We start from the raw sequence: 20810 nt of genomic DNA on the forward strand, positions 1-20810 counted from the left end.
AGACTGAAAAACAGCTTCTATCTCAAGGCCATTAGACTGTTAAACAGCCATCACTAGCACATTAGAGGCTGCTGCCTGTAGTCATAGACTAGAAATCACTGGCCACTTTAAGGAGTGGAACACTAGTCACTTTAATAATGTTTACATATCTGGCATTACTCATCTCATATGTATGTACTGTTTTCTATACTATTCTATGGTATCTCATTCACTTAATAATGTTTACATATCTGGCATTACTCATCTCATATGTATATACTGTTTTCTATACTATTCTATGGTATCTCATTCACTTAATAATGTTTACATATCTGGCATTACTCATCTCATATGTATATACTGTTTTCTATACTATTCTATGGTATCTCATTCACTTAATAATGTTTACATATCTTGCATCACTCATATATGTATATACTGTATTCTACACTATTCTACTGTATCTTAGTCCATTCCGCTCTGACATCGCTCGTCCATATGTATATAGTCTTAATTCATTCCTACTTAGATTTGTGTGTATTGGGTATATGTTGTGTAATTTATTTTAGATATTACTTGTTAGATATTACTGCACTGTCGGAGCTAGAAGCACAAGCATTTCGCTACACCCGCAATAACATCTGCTAATCATGTGTATGTGACCAATTAAAATTTGATTTGATTTGTTTTGACACCTGTATAAGATGCAGGAAAAGGTGGGGGCAGGGAGGTCCTCAGGCTGAGAGAGAAGGGAGGAAAGTGTAGTCACAAGGCTGACTGGGACACACAAGGCTAAATAGTACATTGAAAGTGGTGGGGAAGCATCCACCTGGGAGGTGTGATCATTGTCAGAAGGAGATGGAGACAGTGGATGTTCTATTTCAGTGCCAGAAATATGTGAGAGAAAGGTAGCGATTGTTATTAGATTTGAGGAGTAATGGGGTTGAAGAGCCAGGATTAAGGGAACTGCTGGGACATCTTCAGGGGATGTAGTATTTAATTATGTATTTCGTTTCGTTGGGGAGACGAGATTATTGGGTAGAATAAAAACTTCACTGTCTCTGGTACACAATCCAGACCGGTTGGTGGCGGTAATGCACCTTAAAGTTGGTTGCCAACCGCCATATAAAATCCACAGAAGAAGACTAATTTCTTCCCATTAGAAACGACAGGCTGTGGTCTATCTTGGGTTAGTTATAAAAATCGTTGTCCAGTTTCCGCTCTGTTTTAGCTATCTAGCTAACTAACAAGCTAGTTAGTTGTTTAGCCGTCTTTGTTTATATTGATAAAACACTCTTATTTTGACACAATTTAGGTCGCCAACCTATCATCAGTAATTTAATAAGTGCAAGTTCGCGAAAAGAAAGAAAGCAACCAGGAAGAATATGGAGGTTGATTTCCCAGAGCAAGACGCTAGTAGCACGGACGACGACGACACGGTCAGCTCTTCTGTATCTGAAGATGGAGACAGCTCGGGTAAGGAATACAGTAAATGTAGCTAGCTAGATTTAACTAGGCCAAATGCAGCTTGCTGTTATGCAGTTTGAAAATGTTTTACGTGTGTGTTAGTACAGTATGCATGGCGATTTTGATTATGGTCTCCTTTATGACGAAAGGGATGCTGCGTGGCCATGTTGCTATAGTTGCTAGCTAGCTACTTCTACTGTGTTTACTGTGTTGGAGTTGTCTGACAGTTGGCATGTTTATTTTGCCAACAGAGATGAACGATGAGGACTGCGAGAGGAGACGAGTGGAATGCATGGACGAGATGACTACCCTGGAGAAGCAATTCGGCGACTTGAAAGAACAGTAAAGACAATTGACTACATTCCAAATTGAATCACTCTTACCAGATTGATTTCTTTCTGATCCATGTTTACGTGCATGTTTAAGCCAAGTTAACTAGCTACTGATGATGCTGCAATATTGACTCACCCCTGTCTATCTCGTTATGACTAGGCTGTACAAGGAGAGGCTCTGTCAGGTGGATATAAAGCTACAGGAGGTCATAGCAGCCTGTGCCCAAGAGTATCTGCAACCACTTGCCAACCTACAGGAGAATATGCAGATCAGAACTAAAGTGGGCGGTGAGTTTCCATGTCACTTTGCCTACACTAGATTGGATACTAACGTCCCACTTTGCATTTTAACTTTAGTTGTGACAGGCGGCTGATGTCAACGTCAGAAACGTTCCTTAGATGACCTACCTACCGGGTTCCTGGGTAGGCTACCTCCAAATATAACTAACCGACATTTGTTTAGAAGGCTGGATCTATCATCGGCACCCACCAGGACAATCTAGAGCCCATCCTGGATAAGCGGATCCTCAGAAAGCTTAGGAGTATAGAAGCCAGCACTAGCCACCCCCTCCACAGTACCTGGAGCATCAGAGATATGGCCAAGACTAGACACCCCCTCCACAGTACCTGGAGCATCACAGTGCTATGGCCAAGACTAGACACCCCCTCCACAGTACTTGGAGCATCAGAGATATGGCCAAGACTAGACACCCCCTCCACAGTACCTGGAGCATCAGAGATATGGCCAAGACTAGACACCCCCTCCACAGTACCTGGAGCATCAGAGATATGGCCAAGACTAGACACCCCCTCCATAGTACCTGGAGCATCACAGTGTTTTGGCAGACATATTTATTTTAGCCAGGTCTAAAGCATAATGTTTCTGCTGATCATTTTTAACACATTTTTAAACCACTGTCAGTCTTCCTGTCCAAGCTTATCAACATGTTGAGTAGAACAGACTGAAATGACATTTTCTTTAACTGCAAATCAGTTCATTATATGCATTAACTGCCTTGTTGCTCTTGTTTTGATTTATTTTATGTTAATTTTGGAGGGGGTGGCAAACATCATTGATGTGATGTTTTGAATGTCTGTGTCCTTGTTGTGTTTTAATGGTGTATTTATTGGTAATGTATGTGTTGGCTGGTGCAATAATATGTCCCCCCTGTGAAATTAATAAAGTACTATCGTATCTTATATACAATGTACTGTTACACTGTAGATATATGGCTCTGTTCTCAGTGACGTCAAACCTTCTGAAGGGTGCCACGAGTAAAGAGATGTTTTCCTTGTCTTGTATCTTCTCTAGGGATCTACCAAGAGCTGTGTCTTGAGTCTGTGAAGAACAAGTACGACTGTGAGATCCAGGCTGCCTGCCAACACTGGGAGGTTGGGTCAATTCAATACGATACAACTTTATTGATCCCCAAGGGCCAATTGTTGGGCCAGTGAATAATGTGACAGTGATCAAACGTGGAATTAAATCATTGTCTCTGGCCCTGTCTGAGGTTTCGGGCTGTAGAAAGCAGTTAGTTTGAATCCTTGTTTTGCCTTGTCTAGTCACATACAGATCAGCAATATGGCTACCTCAAGGAATGAAGGTTGCATGGCAAACTACTGGAAAATAACGTAGAATGCTTTGCAGTTATGCGATCAGCAAAGGTGAATTTTTGTATGTATTGGACCAGGGTCTCTCGCCATGGCGTTGGTAGTACTACAGTACTCATCCATGTTCTGTGTTTCCTCCCAGAGTGAGAAGCTGTTGCTGTTTGACACGGTGCACAGTGACTTAGAGGAGAAGATCAGACGCCTGGAGGAGGACCGACACAGTATCGACATCACCTCAGGTACAGGAGGCTATGCAGAGGCTATAGCCCCGGGCTATATGCAGTACTCTGATCCTGTTAACTATATACAGAGGACCTTGAAGGGCTATTACTGTACAGTCGATAGTAGTTGGAAATGACTTTACAGCCTGTTAATCTAAGTAAATACTATTACTGACACACCTGATTGAACTAAATGAAGGTCATGGAGGGTAGTTGATGGGTTGAATTAGGTGTTTAAATGCAGGGCTGGAGAGAAAAAAATCCTGCATACCCTACAATCTCAGGTATACCAGCTCGGATTGAAAGTGCCTTCACAAATTATTCATACCCCTTGACTTATTCCACATTTTGATGTGAATACTAATGAAATGCACATTGTTATATTTGGTAACACTTGCTTATTTTCCCTCGACTCCAACCACATTCGATTATCATTGAACTGATGAGGGTGGAGCTATGTCTACATAAGGGTGCAAATTCTAAACACACACAAAAGCTCTGACAAAGGCCTTGAGGTCGATATGTAAAGCTTATTAAAGAGCAGTGGGTTTCTTTTCTCATCTTGTGTTAGACTGAATTCAAATTGTATTAAATTTATATTTTTTTCTCTCACCCATCTACAAACGGTATCCCATAATGACAAAGTGAAAACATTTTTGCTAATTAATTGAAAATTAAATACAGAAATATCTAATTTACAATAGTATTCACACCCCTGAGTCAATACTTTGTAGAAGCACCTTTGGTAGTGATTACAGCGGTGAGTCTTTCTGAGTAAGTTTCTCAGACTTTTTCTCTCTTGGATTGTGCAACATTTGCCCATTTATTCTTTTCAAAATTCTTCAAGCTCTGTTAAATTGGTTGTTGATCATTGCTAGACAACCATTTTCAGATCTTGCCATAGATTTTCAAGCAGATTTAAGTCAAAACTAACTTGGGAACTCAGGAACATTCACTGTCTTCTTGGTAAGCAACTCCAGTGTAGATTTGGCCTTGTGTTTTAGGTTATTGTCCTGCTGAAAGGTGAATTCATCTGGTGTAAAGCAGACTGAACCAGGTTTTCCTCTAGAATTTTGTCTGTGCTTAGCTCCATTTCTTTTTTTTAAATCGAGATAAAGCCCCTGTCATTAGTGATTTTAAAAGCGTACCCAAAATATGATGCAGCCACCAGTATGCTTGAAAATATGGAGAGTAGTACTCAGTAATTTGTTGTCTTGGATTTGCCCCAAACATAACACTATTTATTCTGGACAAAAAGTTATTTGCTTTGACACATTTTTTGCAGTTTTACTTTAGTGCCTTGTTGCAAACAGCATGCATGTTTTAGAGTATTTGTATTGTGTGCAGGCGTCCTTTTCACTCTGTCAATTAGGTTAGTGTTGTGCCGTAACTAGAGGTGTCACTACAGACCTGGGTTTGATTTTGGGCTGTATCACAACTGGCCGTCATCGCGAGTCCCATAGGGCGGTGCACAGTTGGCCCAGCGTCGTCCGGGGTTGGCCGGGGTAGCCTGTCATTCATTGTAAATAAGAATTTACTCTTAACTGACTTGCCTAGTTAAATAAAATAAAAATCTGTTTTAAAGTCACCATTGGCCTCATGGTGAAATCCCTGAGCATTTTCCTTCCTCTCCGGTAATTGAGTTAGGAAGGACGCCTGTATCTTTGTAGTGACTGGGTTTATCAATACACCTAAAGTGTAATTAATAACTTCACCATGCTCAAAGGATATTCAATGTCTGCTTTTTATTTTTACCCATCTACCAATAGGGACCATTCTTTGAGAGGCATTGGAAAACCTCCCTGGTGTTTGTGGTTGAATCAGGGCTTGAAATTCACTGCTCAACTGAGGGACCTTACAATTATCTGTGTGTGGGGTACAGAGATGAGGTAGTCATTCAATAATCATGTTAAACATTATTATTGCACACAGACTGAGTCCATGCAACTTATTATGTGACTTGTTAAGCACATTTTTAGTCCTGAACTTGTTAAGGATTGCCATAACAAAGGGGTTGAATACTTATTGCCTTAAGACATTTCAGCTTTTCATTTTTAATTGATTTGTAAAAATGTCTAAACATAATTCCACTTTGACATTATGGGGTATTGTGTGTGGGCCAGTGACCAAAAATCTCAATTTTTTTTAAATTCCTGTTGTAACATAATGTAGAAAAAGTCAAGGGGTGGGAACACTTTCTGAAGGCACTAACTGTCTTGTGGCTTTGCACGCTTCTTGCTTCGTCTCTGCATTCCAGAACTGTGGAACGATGGTTTACATTCACGGAAGAACAAGAAGAAGGATCCCTTCTGCCCTGTCAAGAAAAAGAAGCCTGTTGTTGTCTCAGATATCCTTTCTTTCTACCCGTCTTACTCTATTGATGCTGTATTAGATACTTACTCTATTGATGCTGTATTAGATACTTACTCTATTGATGCTGTATTAGATACAGATACGGTCAGTGCTAATATCAATAAAGAACTTTACCTTTTTACTTAACCCTTTCCCACGTCCATATATTGTTTACATGTTGCAAGACATCGATGTACTTGAAGACTGGACAGCAATACGAAAGGTATTTGAGTTAACCAAATGTAAGTCTTTGTTGTAATTTTGTTAGGGTTGGAATTTAACTTTTCAATCTTGTTCTGTATGCACCACAGGCGGAGCTGACATTAGGGACGCACAGGGTCAAGGTCGATGGTAAGAATCTCAGATTTATGTCTTTCATTTGTTACAGTATCTGGTCCCACATTATATTATATTACATTTCAGATTTTTTGGGGGGGACATAGAATCCCTATTAATTTAATAGAATGACATATAGAATCCCTATTCAGTTAATATAATGACGTGTAGCGTCCCCATTTTTAGTTAATAGGATCTCTATGGGCCCAATAGTAAAGATATGTCATTTATCTTTTAAAATCTATTATTTTGATGTTCCATTAACATAACTAGTCATGATGTTTTCATCTGATTGTCAATCACTTCAGAAGGCTTCTGTAAGCCTGGCTACCTGCGTATATTTGCGTATAAATAATTCCCGCTTCCATACTGTGCACCCGACATTTGATGAATGGAAAAAGTCATCTGTTAAAAAAAATAATATATACATATATATATATACACACACAGTTTTAAGTCGGAAGTTTACATGCACCATAGCCAAATATATTTAAACTCAGTTTTTCACAATTCCTGACATTTAATCCTATCAAAAATTCCCTGTCTTAGGTCAGTTAGGATCAACACTTTATTTTAAGAATGTGATATGTTAGAATAATAGTTGAGAGAATTATTTCAGCTTTTATTTATTTGATCACATTCCCAGTGGGTCAGAAGTTTACATACACTCAATTAGTATTTGGTAGCATTGCCTTTAAATTGTTTAACTTCGGTCAAATGTTTCAGGTAGCCTTCCACAAGCTTTCCACAATAAGTTGGGTGAATCTTGGCCCATTCCTTCTGACAGAGCTGGTGTAACTGAGTCAGGTTTGTAGGCCTCCTTGCTCGCACATGCTTTTTCAGTTCTGCCCATTTCTATAGGATTGAGGTCAGGGCTTTGTGATGGCCACTCCAATACCTTGACTTTGTTGTCCTTAAGCCATTTTGCCACAACTTTGGAAGTATGCTTGGGGTCATTGTCCATTTGGAAGACCCATTTGCGATCAAGCTTTAACTTCCTGACTGATGTCTTGATGTTGCTTCAATATATCCACATAATTTTCCTACCTCATGATGCCATCTATTTTGTGAAGTGCACCAGTCCCTCCTGCAGCAAAGCACCCACACAACATGATGCTGCCACCCCCTTCACGGTTGGGATGGTATTCTTCGGCTTGCAAGCCTCCCCCTTTTTCCTCCAAACATAACAATGGTCATTATGGCCAAACAGTTCTATTTTTGTTTCATCAGACCAGAGGACATTTCTCCAAAAAGTACGATCGTTGTCCCCATGTGCAGTTGCAAACCGTAGTCTGGCTTTTTTTTTTATGACGGTTTTGGAGGTTATTTCGATATAGGACTTGTTTTACTGTGGATATAGATACTTTTGTACCCGTTTCCTCCAGCATCTTCACAAGGTCCTTTGCTGTTGTTCTGGGATTGATTTGCACTTTTCTCACCAAAGTACGTTCATCTCTAGGAGACAGAACGCTTCTCCTTCCTGAGCGGTATGACGGCTGCGTGGTCCCATGGTGTTTATACTAGCGTACTATTGTTTGTACAGCTGAACGTGGTACCTTCAAGCATTTGGAAATTGCTCCCAAGGATGAACCAGACTTGTGGAGGTCTACCATTTTTTTTCTGAGGTCTTGGCTGATTTCTTTTGATTTTCCCATGATGTCAAGCAAAGAGGCACTGAGTTTGAAGGTAGGTTTTGAAATACATCCACAGGTACACCTCCAGTTGACTCAAATTTTGTCAATTAGCCTATATGAGCCTGTCTCTTATACACATCTAGATGTGTATAAGAGACAGGAAATAATCTGTCTGTAAACAATTGTTGTAAAAATGACTTGTGTCATGCACAAAGTAGATGTCTTAACCGACTTGCCAAAACTATAGTTTGTTAATTAACAAGAAATTTGTGGAGAGGTTAAAAAACAAGTTTTAATGACTCCAACCTAAGTGTATGTAAACTTCAGACTTCAACTATGTGTGTGTGTGTATATATATATATATATATATAATGAATGGTAACCTGAATTGATGGATCCACTGTCCGCGCACGTCTCGGCCACTCATTTCTGCCTTCGCAATAATTCACTTATCATCAAAATCATTTTGGAGAGTATTGTCCAGGTTAAGTCCATTTGCCAGTGTTTCATGTAGGTGACATGCTGTAATGCTAAATAACAGTGTAGCAGCAGTACAGTTTCCTTGGCATCTTTGTGTTAATTATTGTGATAGGCTGTTGTTCAACCGGTATGGCGTAGCCCCACTGTTTATTCTGCCGGTACTCCGTCCCGGATCGTACCAGCTTAGTTTCACCCCTTATTTAACACTTTCTGAATGTATGTATTTAGATAGTGTGGGTATATGTTAATACATAGTGCTTACAACTGTTGTACCTTCATTATGACGTGTTTTGTGCTGTGTGTGTGTGTGTGTGTAGTCCCTACGAAAGCTGACAGACACCATCATGTGGCGAGGTCTGAGGAGGGCAGACTGTTCTATGACAGCCAGTGGTAGTGTAGAGGACAGGCCTCGTGTATCAGCAAGAAGGACCAACACCCTACCAGGTGTGTGTCTTGGTGTCTGTGTAGGAAATGTATGTTTTCAAATGGTGGATGTCTTTGAGGTAAGTGTGTGTGTATTTCTGTATGTATATATGCATGTGACGCATTTGAGCGTGGGAGCATGATCTTGTGTGGATATACTGTTGATGTTCATACACTAGATTCAAGTGTTGTAAGTGAATTGGTTTAAGGAGGTATGTAATGTGTATTCATATATTTTATTATCCAATCCTCTCCCGTCTCTCCGCACAGTGCCATAATAACCACCATAAACCATGACGAGGTGTGGTTCAAACGGCTTGACAGCAGCAAGTCCAAACGCTACATCTCTCAGCTGCAGAAAGGCAAATACATCATCAAACACTCCTAATGTCCCTCACAGCCTGCCGTACTCTTTCACCCTGGATAACAGATGATGAACTCCACTGCCATAAAATGTCCTCTCCTTTATGTCAGTGGACTTAACCAAGCCTGGTCCTGGAGAGCTACAGGTCAGGATGTGTAGGGTCAGTGACTGACTAATGCTCTTTGTATGTTAATATGATCTGCGAGGCCAACAAGTGTCATTCCTTCTCTAAACTGGAAATGAGATGAGTGAAATTCTGGTTGTGAGGAGGAGTGGTGTAGTGGGTCTTTAGTGTATTTTACCCCCCTTTTTCTCCCTAATTACTATCTTGTCTCATCGCTGCAACTCCCTAACGGGCTCGGGAGAGGCGAAGGTGGAGTCCGAAACATGACTCGCCAAGCCGTGCTCCTTAACACCCTCCAGCTTAACCCGGAAGCCCGCCGCACCAATGTGTCGGAGGAAACACTGCTCAACTGGCGACCGGGGTCAGCCTGCAGTCACCTGGCCAGCCACAAGGAGTCGCTAGAGCGCGATGGGCCAAGTAAAGCACCCCCCCCGGGTCAAACCCTCCTCCTAAGCCGGACAACACTGGGCCAATTGTGCGCCGTCCTATGGAACTCCCGGTTGTGGCACAGCCCAGGAATGAACCGCGATGCAGTGCCTTAGACCGCTGCGTCACTCGGGAGGCCCCGTAGTGTGCCTTTTTTAACAAGATGATGCCTACAGTCTTGAACTTACTCCGCTCTTCTGGCCGGTGAGAACAGGACGAGGATCAAGTCAAGCGGGTCCATTGGTTGTGACTGGATGGAATGCTAAAGCCTGGTCCTAATGATGCGTTTCCTTCACTGTGAGACCCCCACCTCTTGTAGTGTTCCATGTATAGTCTCATCTTTCATGTCTCTGTTACTATTCTGATAAGGATACACCGCTCTCGCTTTTTCTGTCTTCCCTTTCTTCCTGCCCTCAAGGGGACATGATACCATTTACCTAACCAATGCTGTCAGATGTGTTATCAATTGAAGGAAGGAAGGAAGGAAGGAAGGAAGGAAGGAAGGAAGGAAGGAAGGAAGGAAGGAAGGAAGGAAGGAAGGAAGGAAGGAAGGAAGGATGGATGTTAACTATATTTTAGCATGGCCAAGGTCAGTAGAGATGGGTCAAAATGTCTGGTTGTTGTACAATCACGTCCATGCAATCCCACTCTTTTGCACATGATTGGATATTGTGGGAAAGCATTTGTTTCTGTGTATAAAGTACCACCTGCCAACAGTTTTGCATCTTAAGGTTCTCAACATATTATGAATTGTGTAATGTTACATGCTGTATATATTGGGAGCATCTGCTGTTTTTTTCTCGCAGCCTATGAAGAATTCTACTTATGTCCGTCTGAGTACGATCAGACCAAATGTTTCACTGCCATCAATTGAACAGTAGTCCTGCTGTCTTGAGTTTTTATTTGTAAAGTTTGGATTTTTTTGTGTATTTTTTTATTTTTTGGAAATTAAGGCTCAGTCTACATTACATTTTCTTTTCATGTCATGCGGGAGGAAAATTGGAATAAAATATCATAGTCACAATTCATGTACAGCAAATAAAATATTTAATTTTGTAGTAAACGTGTAATTTGCCTTAGTTTGTAAAGATTGTAGAACCTTGACGCAATCCTATAGAAAGAACTGGATTTACAGCCATTTATTAAAGCAAAATAGTCTGGGTGGAATAGAAGGCCATATCATAATTCCTTTTTACGTTGTCCGTCAGTAAAGCTGACAGCATGTCTAGTGAAGCTAAATCGACTTGCTCAGCACAAGCCATTCCTTCCTGCTCTCTGTCGAGTCCTAGAACAAATTATGTGAAATTATACAGCGTATTCCCTCTCATTGCCAAGCAGGTTCCATAGTGGATTTAAACTGTATACACAACCCAACCCCAAATCACTAGTTATAATCTATATAGCTCTGTTATAGAGGCAAAATTGCCAGGCAATGCTGAACCCAAAGTCAATCCCAAGGTTTAGTCCAATGCACCCCCCCCCCCCCCCCTTCGTATGCTCAGCGTGGCTTTATAATGGCCAAAGTCTGCTCTGCTGTTCAACTGTTTAGCCAGGGTTTTCTGCCAGAGGGGAACTCACTAGATTAACACACTGTATTGGGATCGATGCAGGATCCACTCAAATATCTCACTTATCCCCCTCTGTCCATTCTCTACCTAAGTCCTATACTGAGCAAAAACAAACTCATTAAGTAGCCTTCTAGGTAGAAGTTTACCTTCAGCACAGATCTAGGATCAGTTTATCCTAGCCCCAATCCTAACCTCAACCATTGGAGGTATGAAAGATATCTATCCCTGTATCAGTGGGTAGGGGCAACTTAAATCAAAGCACTCCAAAAAGGCATGTGCTGTATATAAATCCCCATATAGTCTATACGTAAGATAATAAAAACATCCCCATCAAAATCTGTTGGTTTAAGATAGAACTATCTGTCTGTCTCCGTCTACCGCATCCACCTGTGTTGGTCTTCCGCATCTGCGGTGGAAGGTGGCCGAGCTACAGCTGTGTTTGTCAGACTGAGAGATCCCGAAAATCGGTCTATTCACGAAAATGGCTGTAGCTTCCGAACAATTTGGCTTCCCGTTTTGCTCCACCCCCCCCCACACACAAGAACTACGGGGAGGTGTCTGAAGTCGATACCGTGCCAATTTCTGTTTGTAGCGTACGAACCTTTTGGGCTACGAACTAACGCCACTGTGGAAAGGGGTGTACTTATTTTAATTTTAATTATGTACTTAAAAATACTTATTTTCCACCATAATTTGCAAATAAATTCATTAAAAATCCTACAATGTGATTTTCTGGATTTTTTTTCTCGTTTTGTCTGTCATAGTTGAAGTGTACCTATGATGTAAATTACAGGTCTCTCTCATCTTTTTAAGTGGGAGAACTTGCACAATTGGTGGCTGACTAAATACTTTTTTGCCCCACTGTATATCTCACACACACACAGTTCAGGAGATGTGTATATATATCCTGAGCTGTCTTATATATCCTAGATATAGGACAGACACTTCAAAACATTATTCCGTATGATTTTTTAAATAAAACTTTTGCCATTTATGAATGTTATTCATTGGGATTTGGTACTTAAGGCCAAAGTCAAAAAGCTAACTGATCCATAGTATGACGGTCTTAAAACAATTCCATATCTAAGCTTATAACAGGTAGCCTAGTGGTTAGAGTGTTGGGCCAGTAACCGAAAGGTTGCTGGATCGAATCCCTGAGTTGAATCTGTTGTTCGGCCCCCGAACAAAGCAGTTTAACCCACTGTTCCCTGGTAGGCAGTCATTGTAAATAAGAATTTGTTCTTAACTGACATGCCTATTTAAGTAAACATATTTTTGAAATAAACCCCCAATATCTTAGACTAGAGAAATAATATTGCAGTAATACAAAAATCACATTTCTCAGTGCAGTACTCAATTCTGACCAGTTGGTGTCGGCAAAGCTCCATTGTGGTCGTGCTGCACTAGATCAAATCAAATATTGTTTGCCTATGGCTGACCCTATAAAACAACACATTTCACTGTCCCTATCTGGTATATGTGACAAAACCATAATTTCTTTCAACAATGCAGAGAGAACCATTTGAAATAATAGAAAAATAATATCAAGGAATAAATGCACAATGAGTAACGATAACTTGGCTATATACGCAGGCTACCGAGTCCATGTGGGGGTATGAGGGAATTGAGGTAGATATGTATACTGAACAAAAATATAAACGCAACAATCTAATCTATGGATTTCACATGACTGGGCAGGGGCGCAGCCATGGTTGTGCCTGGGAGGGCATAGGCCCAGCCACTCGGAATGAGTTTTTCCCCACAAAAGGGCTTTATTAAAGACAGAAATACTTCTCCGTTTCATCAGCTGTCTGGGTGCATGGTCTCAGACCATCCTGCAGGTGAAGAAGCCGGATGTGCAGGTCCTGGGCTGGCGGGGTTACATGTGGTCTGCGGTTGTGAGGAGCGTTGGACGTACTGCCAAATTCGCTAACATGACAGGGATGTAAACAAATTTGTGAATAACATTTGAGAGGAAGAAGCTTTTTGTGAATATGGAACATTTCTAGGACCTTTCAGCTCATGAAACACGGGACCAAAACTTGTGTTTCTCTTTTTGTTCAGTATACATATGTCAGTGGAGGCTGCTGAGTGGAGGACAGCTCATAGTAATGGATGGAACAGAATAAATGGAATGGTTTCAAACACATGGTTTCCATGTGTTTGATAACATTCCATTCACTCCATTCCAGACATTATTATGAGCAGTCCTCCCCTCAGCAGCCTCCACTGACATATACTCTAAGTGGGGTAAAGTATCTATCCTAACAGGATAGATAAACAGTTACAGCTATTGGCTAACTATTTAACTATCTGCATTGGCCCTTTGAACTCTTTTGACTCATTACATACGTATGATATGAGTCAAAAGAGTTCAAAGGGCCAATGCAGATAGTCCAGGTAGCTATTGGTTAACTATTTAACAAACTTGGGGGTAGAAGCTGTTCAGGTTCCTGTTGGTTCCAGAATTGGTGCATCGGTACCACTTGCCATGCAGTAGCAGAGAGAACAATCTGACTTGGGTGGCTGGAGTCTTTGACAATTTTTTTTGTATTTTTCACCCCTTTTTCGTGGTATCCAATTGGTAGTAGTTACAGTCTTGTCTCATCGCTGCAACTCCCGTATGGACTCGGGAGAGGCAAAGGTCGAGAGCCGCGCGTCCTCCGAAACACAACCCAACCAAGCCACACTGCTTCTTGACACAATGCCCATCCAACCCGGAAGCCAGCCGCACCAATGTGTCGGAGGAAACACCGTACACCTGGCAACCGTGTCAGCATGCACTGCGCCCGGCCCGCCACAGGAGTCGCTAGTGCGCGATGTGAATATGGATATCCCTGCCAGCCAAAGCCTCCCTAACCTGGACGACGCTGGGCCAATTGTGCGCTGCCCCATGGGCCTCCCGGTCGCGGCCAGCTGCGACAGAGCCTGGACTCGAACCCAGAATCTCTAGTGTCACAGCTAGCACTGTGATGCAGTGCCTTAGACCACTGCGCCACTCGGGAGGCCCCTCTCTTTGACAATTTTTAAGGCCTTACTCTGACACGGCCTGGTTTAAGGGTCCTGGATGGCAGGGAGCTCGGCCCCAGTGATGTACTGGGTCGTACGCACTATCCCCTGTAGTGCCTTGCGGTCAGATGCCAAGCAGTTGCCATTCCAAGAGGTAATGCAGCCAGTCAGGATGCTCTCAATGGTGCAGCTGTAGAACTTTATGAGGATCTGAGGGCCCATGCTGAATCTTTTCATCCTCCTGAGGGGGAAGAGGTGTTGTCGTGACTTCTTCACGACTGTGTTGGTGTGTGTGGACCATGTTAATTCCTTAGTGTGTGGACACCGAGGAACTTGAAGCTCTCCACTACAGCCCTGTCGATGTGGATGGGGGCGTTCTCACCCCCCATAGAAGATGAGGGAAGTGGTCCCTGAAACTGATGATGGTTGGGACAGAGGGCGGGAGGGACGCAGGCTGGCGCCTGCTGTGGAGGCACGCTTTCATCACATCACAGCTCCCCGGTCATGTCTGCTGCTGCCAGAGAGAGAGGGAGCGAGAGAGAATTAGAAAGAGAGAGAACAAGAACCAGAGAGAGAGAGAGAAATCCCCATTACCGTGTCAAAGGCAGGTCCTGTGACTGCAGAGCTATTATGGATGAGAGCGAGGCAGGGGTCACCAGGCTCAGAGGGTCAGTGGGATGTGTTTACAGCAACATAGGAGCTAATTGGACCGTGAAAGTGTGACACTCCGCTAAATTACTGATAGTATCCTGTCCCTGTATGTCAAATAAAATAAAACAAATAAAACAAAATAAAATAAAATGTTATTTGTCACATGCGCCTTACAGTGAAATGCTTACTTACAAGCCCTTAACCAACGATGCAATTTTAAGAAAATAGCTATAAAAAAAGTTACGAAAAAGATAAGAAAAACAAATAATTAAAGAGCAGCAGTAAATAACAATAGCAGGGCTATATACAAGGGGTACCGGTACAGAGTCAATGTGTCAATGTGCGTGGGCACCGGTGTCGAGGTAATTGAGATGCAAATAGTCTGGGTAGGCATTTGATTAGCTGTACAGGAGTCTTATGGCTTGGGGGTAGAAGCTGTTTAGAAGCCTCTTGAACCTAGACTTGGCGCTTCGGTACCGCTTGCTGTGCGGTGGCAGAGAGAACAGTCTATGACTAGGGTGGCTGGAGTCTTTGATGATTTTTAGGGCCTTCCTCTGACACCGCCTGGTGTAGAGGTCCTGGATGGCAGGAAGCTTGGCCCCGGTGATGTACTGGGCCGTTCGCACTACCTTCTGTAGTGCCTTGCGGTCGGAGGCCAAGCAGTTGCCGTACCAGGCAGTGATGCAACCTGTCAGGATGCTCTCGATGGTACAGCTGTAAAATCTTTTGAGGATCTGAGGACCCATGCCAAATTGTTTCAGTCTCCTGAGGGGTAATAGGTTTTGTCGTGCCCTCTTCACGACTGTCTTGGTGTGCTTAGTTTGTTGGTGATGTGGACGCCAAGGAACTTGAAGCTCTCAACCTGCTCCACTGCAGTGTGTGTGTGTGTTTGTACGTGTGTGCGCGAGTGTGCTTCCGTTTCTGTGTGTGTGTTTGAATGCGGATGTGATTGTATAAGACAATGTAAAATGTGTAAGTTAACACGTACAGCGTGCTGGGCTTCATCAACACGGGAAGGATTCATCACAATGACTGCACCCTCAAGGGCGATTTATCTTCAGCATGGTAGAGCACAGACTGCACTCTACCAACCAAATGAGTCTCCTGTATCTGTGTCAATGTCACTGGCACTGCCCCAGAGTCCACTCACCCACCGCATTGGCACTCACACCTTTCTGTCTTTCTTATCCAGGATTACCTTTCACCTTGGTGCTACTTTGGAACAAAGGCAATCTCTCAGGTATCTGCCTCACTGTCTGTGTGATACAGAAACCAGGTGTTCCCTGCCCTGCCTGCCCAGTGCAGCCAAGAGTCACCATCACCCTGTCAAATTCGCTAGGCTAGGGCACACAACAGGAAACGGTTTAAAATATTTAGAAATGGAAAACTAAAATGACTGAGAGTTTCTTATTGGAGAAGTCTGGTAGTCCCTCCCTGTTTCAGTCTGTTTTCTTACGTTTGGTGCCTAATGAATACAATCCTGGCCTGGTTAAAGATGAACTGTCATGGCGTCTGTGTCAATAAGCTCCGTCGTTCCTGTCTCTTAAGCGAGGTGAAGAGAAGCTTCTGTATATACTCTAAGTCGTATGTTTATACTGTGAACTGTATGTTTATGCTGTAAGTCGAATGTTTATACTGTACCTTATGTCGTGTGTTTATACTGTAAGCTGTATGTGTATGCTGTAAGCCGTATGTGTATGCTGTAAGCCGTATGTGTATGCTGTAAGCCGTATGCTGTAAGCCGTATGCTTATACTTTAAGTGCGAAGTGGCATATAATAATAGAATGTAAAAAGTGTGATTGGGAAAGCAGCACCTATAACCACCCTATGAAGACAGCCAGGGCAGGGCTGTAGGGTGGCAGTAGTATGGGTACTGTAGACAGGGTTTACATAGCAAAGGTTTCAAGTTGAACATCGTCCCCACAGCACAGTGGTACAGAAACACAGAAATATGGAAAAGTAGTCAAATGTTCTACTGGCTTTGGTCGGCCGTTGAGAGACTGCAGAGGCAGTCAGGCAGTACTGAGTTAGAATTTGTTTCTTTGTTTGTTTTGTTTTTTTAGAGGTGTGCGTGTATTGTGTGTGCGTGTATTGTGTGCATGTGTGTACTGTTTGTGTGTTCGCGTGCATGCGTACTGGACAGTGCAACACAGACTAGTCCTAGTTGGTTGAGTTGGCAGGATGCTGATAGTGCACCTCAGACAGGTAGCTACTCTGTTCTGTTTCTCTGTTTTAGTCTCTCGATCCGGTCTCTGCTGTGTGTGTGTGTGGTGTGTGTGTGTGTGTGTGGTGTGTGTGTGTGTGTGTGTGTGTGTGTGTGTGTGTGTGTGTGTGTGTGTGTGTGTGTGTGTGTGTGTGTGTGTGTGTGTGTGTGTGTGTGTGTGTGTAACTATTCACCCCATTCTTCAAGGCAAAACTGCTCCTGCTCCTTTAAGTTGGATGGTTCCACTGATGTACAGCAATCTTTAAGTCATACCACATATTCAAATCAAATCAAATCAAATCAAATTTTATTAGTCACATACACATGGTTAGCAGATGTTAATGCGAGTGTAGCGAAATGCTTGTGCTTCTAGTTCCGACAATGCAGTAATAACCAACAAGTAATCTAACCTAACAATTCCACAACTACTACCTTATACACACACACAAGTGTAAAGGGATAAAGAATATGTACATAAAGATATATGAATGAGTGGTGGTACAGAACGGCATGGCAAGATGCAGTAGATGGTATAGAGTACGGTATATACATATGAGATGAGTACTGTAAGGGTATGTAAACATAAAGTGGCATAGTTTAAGTGGCTAGTGGTACATGTATTACATAAAGATGGCAAGATGCAGTAGATGATATAGAGTACAGTATAATACATATGAGATGGGTAATGTAGGGTATGTAAACATTATATTTAAGTGCATTGTTTAAAGTGGCTAGTGGTACATTTTTACATAATTTCCATCAATTCCCATTTTTAAAGTGGCTGGAGTTGAGTCAGTATGTTGGCAGCGGCCGCTAAATGTTAGTGGTGGCTGTTTAACAGTTGATGGCTTGGATAGAAGCTGTTTTTCAGTCCTCGGTCCCTGCTTTGATGCACCTGTACTGACCTCGCCTTCTGGATGATAGCGGGGTGAACAGGCAGTGGCTTGGGTGGTTGTTGTCCTTGATGATCTTTATGGCCTTCCTGTGACATCGGGTGGTGTAGGTGTCCTGGAGGGCAGGTAGTTTGCCCCCGGTGATGCGTTCTGCAGCCTCACTACCTCTGGAGAGCCTTATGGTTGTGGGCGGAGCAGTTGCCGTACCAGGCGGTGATACAGCCCGACAGGATGCTCTCGATTGTGCATCTGTAGAAGTTTGTGAGTGCTTTTGGTGACAAGCCGAATTTCTTCAGCCTCCTGAGGTTGAAGAGGCACTGCTGCGCCTTCTTCACAACGCTGTCTGTGTGGGTGGACCAATTCAGTTGTCCGTGATGTGTACACCGAGGAACTTAAAACTTTCCACCTTCTCCACTACTGACCCGTCAATGTGGATAGGGGGGTGCTCCCTCTGCTGTTTCCTGAATCCACAATCATCTCCTTTGTTTTGTTGACGTTGATGTGAGGTTATTTTCCTGACACCCACACTCCGAGGCCCTCACCTCCTCCCTGTAGGCCGTCTCGTCGTTGTTGGTAATCAAGCCTACCACTGTAGTGTCATCCGCCAAACTTGATGATTGAGTTGGAGGCGTGCATGGCCACGCAGTCGTGGTGAACAGGGGTACAGGAGAGGGCTCAGAACGCACCCTTGTGGGGCCAGTGTTGAGGATCAGCGGGGTGGAGATGTTGTTACCTACCCTCACCACCTGGGGGCGGCCCGTCAGGAAGTCCGGACCCAGTTGCACAGGGCGGGGTCGAGACCCAGGGTCTCGAGCTTGATGACGAGTTTGGGAGGTACTATGGTGTTAAATGCTGAGCTGTAATCGATGAACAGCATTCTCACATGGGTATTCCTCTTGTCCAGATGGGTTAGGGCAGTGTGCAGTGTGGTTGCGATTGCGTCGTCTGTGGACCTATTGGGTCGGTAAGCAAATTGGAGTGGTCTAGGGTGTCCGTAGGGTGGGGTGATATGGTCCTTGACTAGTCTCTCAAAGCACTTCATGATGACGGAAGTGAGTGCTACGGGCGGTAGTCGTTTAGCTCAGTTACCTTAGCTTTCTTGGAACAGGAACAATGGTGGCCTCTTGAAGCATGTGGGAACAGCAGACTGGGATAAGGATTGATTGAATATGTCCGTAAACACACCAGCCAGCTGGTCTGCGCATGCTCTGAGGACGCGGCTGGGAATGCCGTCTGGGCCTGCAGCCTTGCGAGGGTTAACACGTTTAAATGTTTTACTACACCTCGGCTGCAGTGAAGGAGAGCCCGCAGGTTTTGGTAGGGGCGTGTCAGTGGCACTGTATTGTCCTCAAAGCGGCAAAAAAAGTTGTTTAGCCTGTCTGGGAGCAAGACATCCTGGTCCGCGACGGGCTGGTTTTCTTTGTAATCCGTGATTGACTGTAGACCCTGCACATACCTCTTGTGTCTGAGCTGTTGAATGCGACTCGATTTTGTCTCTGTACTGGGACTTGCCTGTTTGATTGCCTTGCGGAGAGAATAGCTACACTGTTTTGTATTCGGTCATGCTTCCGGTCACCTTTGCCCTGCGTTAAAAGCAGTGGTTCGCGCTTTCAGTTTCACGCGAATGCTGCCGTCAATCCACGGTTTCTGGTTTGGGAATGTTTTAATCGTTGCTGTGGGTACGACATCGTCAATGCACTTCCTAAGAACTCGCTCACCGAATCAGCATATTCGTCATATTGTTGTTGGACGCAATGCGGAAACTATTCCAATCCGCCGTGATCGAAGCAGCTTGAAGCGTGGATTCAGATTGTGTCGGACCAGCGTTGAACAACACTGAGCGCGGGAGCTTGTTGTTTTAGTTTCTGTTTGTAGGCTGGAATCAACAAAATGGAGTCGTGGTCAGCTTTCCGAAAGGGGGGCGGGGAGGCCTTATATGCGTCGCGGAAATTAGTATAACAATGATCTAGGGTTTTTCCAGCCCTGGTAGCACAATCGATATGCTGATAGAATTTAGGGAGTTTTGTTTTTAGATTAGCCTTGTTAAATCCCCAGCTACGATGAATGCAGCCTCAGGGTGTGTGGTTTCCAGTTTACAAAGAGTCAGATAAAGTTCGTTCAGGGCCATCGATGTGTCTGCTTGGGGGGAATATATACGGCTGTGATTATGATTGAAGAGAATTCCCTTGGTAGATAATGCGGTCGACATTTGATTGTGAGGAGTTCTAGATCAGGTGAACAGAATGACTTGAGTTCCTGTGTGTTGTATGATGATCACACCACGTCTCGTTAATCATAAGGCATACCCCCGCCCCTCTTCTTACCAGAAGATGTTTGTTTCTGTCGGCGCGATGCATGAAGAAACCAGCTGGCTGCACCGACTCCGTTAGCGTCTCTTGAGTTAGCCATGTTTCCGTGAAGCAGAGAGCACGTTGCAATCCCTGATGTCTCTCTGAATGCTACCCGTGCTCGGATTTCTCAACCTTATTGTCAGAGACTGGACATTGGCGAGTAGTATGCTAGGAGTGGAGCGCGATGTGCCCGTCTCCGAAGCCTGACCACGAGACCGCTCGTTTGCCCCTTTTACGGCGTCGCACAGGTCGCCGGCTGGATCAGATCCATTGTATTGGTGGAAGGCAAACACTGGATCCGTTTCGGGAAAGTCAATATTCCTGGTAGGAACGATGATGAGTTGACGTTAATCGTATATTCAGTAGTTCCTCCCGACTGTATGTA

At 43.5% G+C, this 20810-nt stretch overlaps 1 protein-coding gene across 2 annotated transcripts; it reads left to right on the plus strand.

Moving 5' to 3' along the window:
* Positions 1-1160: 1160 nt before the first annotated feature.
* Positions 1161-9506, plus strand: LOC111973104 (breast cancer metastasis-suppressor 1-like protein-A). 2 transcript variants are annotated; one of them, XM_070446455.1, is made up of 10 exons: positions 1161-1455; positions 1698-1788; positions 1939-2066; positions 3091-3170; positions 3532-3628; positions 5868-5957; positions 6121-6185; positions 6265-6313; positions 8730-8856; positions 9106-9506. In XM_070446455.1, the coding sequence occupies exons 1-9, from the start codon at positions 1365-1367 to the stop codon at positions 8804-8806; spliced, it is 768 nt and encodes a 255-aa protein (XP_070302556.1). In that variant the 5' UTR covers positions 1161-1364; the 3' UTR covers positions 8807-8856; positions 9106-9506. The 2 variants fall into 2 exon arrangements, with proteins under 2 accessions (XP_070302556.1, XP_070302557.1); XM_070446456.1 differs by having other exon boundaries at positions 6274-6313.
* Positions 9507-20810: the final 11304 nt, after the last annotated feature.

Source organism: Salvelinus sp. IW2-2015, linkage group LG14 (genome assembly GCF_002910315.2).
Source record: "Salvelinus sp. IW2-2015 linkage group LG14, ASM291031v2, whole genome shotgun sequence".
In the NCBI taxonomy this organism is placed as follows: domain Eukaryota; kingdom Metazoa; phylum Chordata; class Actinopteri; order Salmoniformes; family Salmonidae; genus Salvelinus; species Salvelinus sp. IW2-2015.

Coding starts and splice junctions, on each gene's coding strand:
- LOC111973104 (XM_070446455.1), top strand. CDS start 1,365: ATGGAGGTTGATTTCCCAGAGCAAGACGCTAGTAGCACGGACGACGAC. Junction 2,067..3,090: donor GATCAGAACTAAAGTGGGCG/GTGAGTTTCCAT, acceptor TATCTTCTCTAG/GGATCTACCAAGAGCTGTGT. Junction 3,629..5,867: donor CAGTATCGACATCACCTCAG/GTACAGGAGGCT, acceptor TCTGCATTCCAG/AACTGTGGAACGATGGTTTA.